Source organism: Adiantum capillus-veneris, chromosome 20 (genome assembly GCF_014529385.1).
Source record: "Adiantum capillus-veneris isolate H3 chromosome 20, ASM1452938v2, whole genome shotgun sequence".
Taxonomy (NCBI): domain Eukaryota; kingdom Viridiplantae; phylum Streptophyta; class Polypodiopsida; order Polypodiales; family Pteridaceae; genus Adiantum; species Adiantum capillus-veneris.
This window is the reverse complement of record NC_140950.1, coordinates 10,009,383-10,016,229: the sequence shown is the minus strand read 5'-3', so window position 1 is coordinate 10,016,229 and position 6,847 is coordinate 10,009,383. Positions and strand designations below refer to the sequence as shown.

General features: G+C 40.5%; 1 protein-coding gene across 1 annotated transcript; it reads right to left on the bottom strand.

The window, feature by feature from the left end:
• Nucleotides 1–282: 282 nt before the first annotated feature.
• LOC147432077 (uncharacterized) lies at nt 283–1,012 on the bottom strand. Its single transcript, XM_086491490.1, has one exon. It carries the CDS (start codon nt 837–839, stop codon nt 312–314), a length of 528 nt encoding a protein of 175 aa, XP_086347616.1. The 5' UTR covers nt 840–1,012; the 3' UTR covers nt 283–311.
• Nucleotides 1,013–6,847: the final 5,835 nt, after the last annotated feature.

Here is a 6,847-nt window from a genome sequence, read left to right as displayed (position 1 = left end):
ATGGATTTGTGGCATGAAGGATTGGCCTTAGCTTAGAGCTCGATGTAGGAGGCTTGCGAGGTGGCTCGCCACCAAAGCGAGTCTTCAGTGTTGAGCAGGTTTTGTGTGGGCGTCTTTGGCAAAAGTGGCAAAGGTTGAGACCAGAGTGGAGATGGATACCATTACATCCATCGTCAAGGGAGTAAGAGCTGCAATTGAGGGTGGGCAGCATTTTCGAGAGCAAATGTGGAAGCAACATCAATATTGGGAATTGGGAATTGCAGCAGCATCTTTGGCAGCATCGTTTGCATCAGCGGCTTTGGCTTCATTATTTATGTCCGCCGCAGGGATATTGGCGGTATTTTTGGCTGATGTGAGGGCTGCACCAGCGTCGTCAGTGGCGTCGGCGCCATCAATATTGATGACAGCATAGGAGCCATGCAGGTGAGCATGCAAGGGCTCGCCATTGGAGGCCTGGGCTTCAGTTGGCTCAGTTTGGTTGAATTGAACCGCGGCGCTGATTTCAGCAGCATTGTTTGCGAGGTGTCGGGCACAAATGTAGACACCGCCATCTGTGGCAACTGCTGGGTAGCATCACCATCATCCACTGCAAAAGGGATGGCAGTGGCGTTGGCCTCATGGATTGCAGCAGTGACGGCGGCAACTGAGGTTGCGTCAGCAGGTTCGGGTGCTTTGGTGGCTGCCCTCCGCATGGTTTTCGCCACAATGTCGTTGTCTTCAGCAGCAACGCCTTCGTCTTCTGAGGCGTCAGGGAGGATAGCATGGTCACCGACAAGGGTTGCATCACCATTGTCCACTGCTGAGTAATGCTCTTCCAGTGAAACAAGAAATGCTTCCATGATGGCGGTGTTGGCTTCGACTGCAAGCAAGTCAATCGGGTTGGCATCACCTATAGGGGCAGGATGAGCTTGGGAGGACGCACCCGGATCACGGACTCAGTCCAGAGCAGCGCGCGCGCTGCTTTTTCTCTTGGCCGCTAGAAAGAGTAATGTAATGACTCCGCTGTAATGTTTCCCTTGCTCTTTTGACAACTGGCCAAATTTGAGCCGCTTTGCAAATGCGTCCTCCTCGGGAGCACACCGAGGGAGCAGCGTGCGCACTGCTTTTTCATGGTACTCTTTGCAAGCATCTTGGATCCCCTACATGACCACGCCACATGATCACGTGTCCACCTGGTGCAGACTTGCAAGTCCTCCACTTTGAGCGTCCACTAATTATCAGAGCAATGGTGGCAGGCAGTACCCATAATTGACAGCGACTCCCGCACACAACACTGTGTTGTGATAAGTCTTGTAATCGACTAATCTCAGCTCATCATATCATCATCAGGCTTGCAGCAATAATAATATTATTACTATGGTCTACCATCCTTCTATTTCTGCAAGTATTTTGCCGGCTTCGGCAACTTGTGTCAGCACTAATTGCATCGCAATTAGTGATGCAGATTGAATCCCTCATTATGCTTTGCTCCCATGATCAAATGTGCAGTTAACCTTAATTGCGTTCTGATGGCATGGGGCTTTATTGCTTCAATAAACTATATTTGACAAATTTCTACACAAAATTAATGCTCCTCATCAGCTTTACTCAATGCATCGTCATGGACTTGTACTACTTACGACAGGATAAGAAGCATTATTTCACATCAACGCAAGGGATAAGAAGCATTATTGTGCACCAACGCAAGGGATGTCCAACTAGGAGCGTCCAAGAACTCGACATTTGAGCTCATCAATGCTCTCAAAGTACTTGACCATGTAAGACCAAAAATTTTATTTGTGCTTGTGTTTGTAGTATACAAATTCATGATTGTAAGTGTGTTTGCGTGTGAGTATGCATTATTGTGTTTGCGTCATGTGTTACTGTGTGGTTGTGTGTGTGAATGCAAGTGTGTATGTGTGTGTGTGTGTGTGTGTGTGTGATTGTATTTGGGAAATGTGTTGCTGTGTGTGTGTGTGTGTGTGTGTATGCATTTCCGCCATAGGAGCTTCCAATGGAGCTCCATTGGGGCTCCATTGAAGCCCCCCATGCCTTGAAAGGCACGGTGAGAAGGCAGCGCGCACACTGCTTTCTCACCGTGCCTTTCAAGGCATGGGGGAGCTTCCCCATGCCTTGAAAGGCACGGTGAGAAGGCAGCGCGCACACTGCTTTCTCACCATGCCTTTCAAGGCATTGAGGAGCTCCATTTAGAGCCCCAATGGAGCTGAGCTCTTCCATGCCTTGAAAGGCATGGTGAGAGGGCAGTGCACACACTGCCTTCTCACCATACCTTTCAAGGCATGGAGGAGCTCCATTGGGGCTCCATTGGAAGCTCCTATGGAGGACCTACACGCGCACGCGTACACACACACACACACATGGAAATAGCCATTTTGCGCAAGAATTCACACACACACACACACACACACACACACACACACACACACACTGAGTACCTTCTCTTCTCCTTCTACTCCTTCTTCTACAAAGTAAACACGTAACGATTTTATATTTCAAGTATAAAACTCCTAGTTTTTGCATTCTTTTGGTTTTGTTAACCAGTGGTTGATATAACCGGTATAGCGGTATAGAAAAATAGAAATATAACTACCAGTGCTACCAGCACCAGTACTAGCACTAGAAGTTTTTTGACTAGTACCAGTACTAGTATCCAGTATAGCAATTTCAGTACTAGTACTAACACTAAAAGTCAGAAGACTAGTACTTGTACCAGTACCAGTATACCAAACCTATGTCTATACTAGTATACTGGTTCTCAGCAGGACCCTTATAGAATTGCCTATTTCCTATCTCCGAGGGTAAAACTCCTGGTTTTAACATTGTCCAGATATTCATGAAATAACAATATTTCAAGGAACCGGTAAACCATTAAACATGTCTACCACAAAAGTAATAAAGCAGTATCAGTACCAGTACTACCAGTGCGCAAATGTTAGTACTAGCACTGACAATTTTAGACTAGTACCAATACTAAGTATGCCACTTGGTATACCAGTTTAGAGGTATCGCAATTTCAATACCAGTACTAACAGTATTGGTACTAATAGTACTAGTAATAGAACTGACCGATGCCAGTACCAGTATACAAGACATGTATCAGTACCAGTATACTGGCTCTTTGCAAGACTTATGGAATTACCTATCTCCTATATAAGACTACTAGTTTATACACCTTTTTGGTATTCTCGACATAAACAATGTTGAAATCAGTTTGCCAATAAACCAATATAGCATTATAACAATATAGATGTGTAGCAATATCAATACCAGTACTGCGAGTACCAGTACTAGCACTGAGAGTCTGAGACTAGTGCCAGTACTAGTATACCAATTGACCAGGATTGCAGGATAGTAGTATCAGTACTACCAGTACTAGTAGTGACACTGAAAATCTAAGACAGGTACCAGTGCCAATACCGGTGTATCAGACTGTAGAAGGTTTGATTAAAATGATGTAATTGCCTACCAAAGTCTCTTGAAATTTTGCTTTCAATTATAAAGTTACTTACACAAAAAGGTGTACCTATGTGAAATGGATAACAACTAGCGTGCCAATTTACCAGGATAGGAGGATAGTAGTACTAGTACTACCAGTACCAATACTGGCACTAAAAATTTGATACTGGTACCAATACCAGTACCTGTATATCAAACTGTTAAAAAATTGTTTATAATGGTGTAATTGACTACCAAAGTCTCTTGAAATTTATATTTCAATTATAAGGTTACTTGCACAAAAAAGTTGTACCTTTGTGACATCGATAAAAACCATGCATCACCTGCATACAGAGCCAATGCTAACAAAATTTTGTGTTGTTTCTATGGGTGCAAGTGAGGGCTACTCTCTTTGGTTCAACTTTTTTGGTGCTTTACTGTTTGGAAGATTGGCAACTGGTTTGAAGTTTGTGAAGGAGCTTCTTCCTTTTGGATGGGGTCTTGTACCAACCTGATGTTATTCATTTGTTCAAACATTGCCATGGAGGCAATACATGTTGGTAAACATTTTCATAATGTTAAAGTAGGAACCTCAAGGACTGTCATTTCAAGAGTACGGAAACTGGTAGTTGCAGTACTAAAAATTGAAAAGGGTGGTCCAAGAAAAATTTAAATGTTGGTGGCGCAACCCTTGTGCTTAACTCCTTGATTGGTGAGGAAGCTGAAGTTACATGCAATGGACAATTCAATGATTTTTTGGAGGAAATGATGCCACTTGTTCAAACCAAATGAATTTGTTAATATTTTAAGTATTATTGATTTAACTTTCTTGGGATGCATCATGTAGGTTTTCTTCAATTGTTTCAAAGGAGAGGAAGAGTCAAGGTGTAGTTATTGGGGATGGATATGATAATATTTTATTGCTTCCAAAAAAGTGCATGTTTCCTTTTTTCCATGGGAGTAAATTTCCTCGACAAGGCGAAGAGGATAATGAGTGCTTCCTATTTAAAATGTCCACTAAGGGACCTTGTTCTGGGATTGATCTAGTAAATCATATGAAACAAACCTGACTCGATGACTTAAGAAATGCGTGGGTGCATTTTGATTTTACCCATAGGTTGGGCAACAATGTCATGCTTAGTTTATGATCCAAGGTAATCTTTAAGTATTTAAAATTTCTTATATTTTTTTCATTATTAAATTTGAGATGATATGTGTGAAAATATTTATGTTGAATACCTTGCTGCATACAATCACTATAGATAATAGCTATATGTGAAACTAAAGAGGAGGATGCAAAGACTCAAGTTATATTTTGGGAGAACCTTAATTCAACAATGGAAAGGTATTGACATGGTGCACCTGATTTTGTAGGTTTTAGGCTGGGGGAAATTGGAATGCTATTCGAATAGTCTTCAATGGCAGGCCAGATAATATTATGAAGGTTCGTGAACGGTTATGCCTATTTCATTGGGAGTAGAGACTACACAAATATGCTAAAAAGTGGATACCTCAAAATCTAACAAATCAACACATTGATAAGTGTGAGGAATAAAGAGCTTGTAAGACCATTGAGCTTGCATCTCAAAAGGTGCAATCAATTCAAAAATGGTGGGGACAACATCTAACTATAGAGAGCATCACTAGAGTGACCAGATGGTTTAAATGGTGGGACCAACGAATTTCTCACTAGGGAGGAATTGGTACAGATGTAAGTACCTTTATGACAATTTATATTTTTAGCAAAATCTATAAATTTTGCATACATGAAATTTATAAATATTAACTCATGTTTGTTTAAGTTTCATAGCCTGATTTAAGTCCATGGGAGCAGGCACAAATTCCCAATGTTAATTTATCAAAAAGTGTGCATGCCAGTTGGTTAGCGGGTGAAGGTGGAAAGAGAAAATTTTCTTTGTATGATGCTTGCGTAACAGATATTATAAATTCATATATACAATGTGCAAAGCATGTGGGATATATTACTGGGCGTTATATAGGAACGGGTCCCATAATGGAGACCTTGCTTTCTCAAGTTGAATCTCAACACACTCCAACACCGACCAACGTGGCCCATCTACTGCACGAGTCTATTGCAGGGACTCCAATGTATGCACAACCAATTTTGCATGGAGACAAAGAAACAGTACAACAAAAAAAGAGGGGTAGAACATGAACAAGTAGCTCCCATCACTCGGAATACGTCATGGAATCTAGACAACAAAACCATCGCGGTTGGCCCAAAAAAATCAGGTTTGATATCCAAGGACCACGCATTTCTAACATTCCACTGCAAATTAGTGATAGTGATGATGCTATTGGATCTCAAAAAGAAACAACCACACCTTTGCCATCTCAAAGAAATAGTGTGTTAGAGAGTGATGTGCCACGCACTCAATGGGCCCTGAGGAGAATTGCCGTGAAGAAATTGAAAGCATGTAATAGTATGACAACTTTATTTTTGGATGAAATGAAAAAGTCTCAAGAACATGTAGTTTTTGGAGTGCTCATTGAAAAGATTTATAAGATTCATATAAAAGAGAGTCCAACATACACTCGTCTAGATTTTCAAAAGCGAGAGAAGACAAAAAAATCCTTTTTGGTATGCAAACATATGTACTATGTGTATACGAAAGTACTCGAATTTGAATCTAAGGAGCACATGATTATTCATCAGCCAACCCTCTCACCAATGGATATTGCCTTTATTTTCAAACAACCAAGGAGGATTTCTCCCCCCATTTAATTACTGTTGGTTTGGTATGCATCTTTCACTAAACTAGATAATTGCTCTATGATACTAAAGTGTTTTTTTGCATTTATTTTATTTTATTCTACTTGTGATCATCTATCTTAGAAAAAAATGTTTATGCAACATAGGATTTCAAATTTCAAACAAAAGACAAAAGTAACTTGCAAGCTATTTGGGAGAAAATTACTTACCTTTTAAAGTGACCATTACATTTATGGAATTTATGTTTTTTTTGTACTCTAATTTTGGTCATATCCTATGGTAGATTAGTGAATATACTTATATACGCAAAATTACTTTGATTTAAGAAGCTCAAGCTTGGGGAAAATGGTATTATCTCTATTCGGCATGATTTTTGACTTATCGCATGCATATGTTGTGGACTTATTTGACTCTGATGGCATGCGCTGCGAACATATTTGACTTTGATGGCATGAATTGTGGAATGGGGATTTATTTTGTTTGCATTTTCACGCCGTTATGCTATCAGAATTTTGATAGCTTACCAATGTAGTCAAGGTTAAGGGTTTATTTGGCTAGTCAGACATTATATAAGCTTTGGATTGGTGTGCATAGTGATATACAACTCTAGAATTTTACTTTGTCTCTCTAAGGATTTTAGAAGAGAATTCATTCTCTCTCTCTAGGGTTTATAATCTG

Excerpts from the sequence above, each read along its gene's own strand:
- LOC147432077 (XM_086491490.1), bottom strand. The coding sequence starts at position 839 with ATGGAAGCATTTCTTGTTTCACTGGAAGAGCATTACTCAGCAGTGGAC.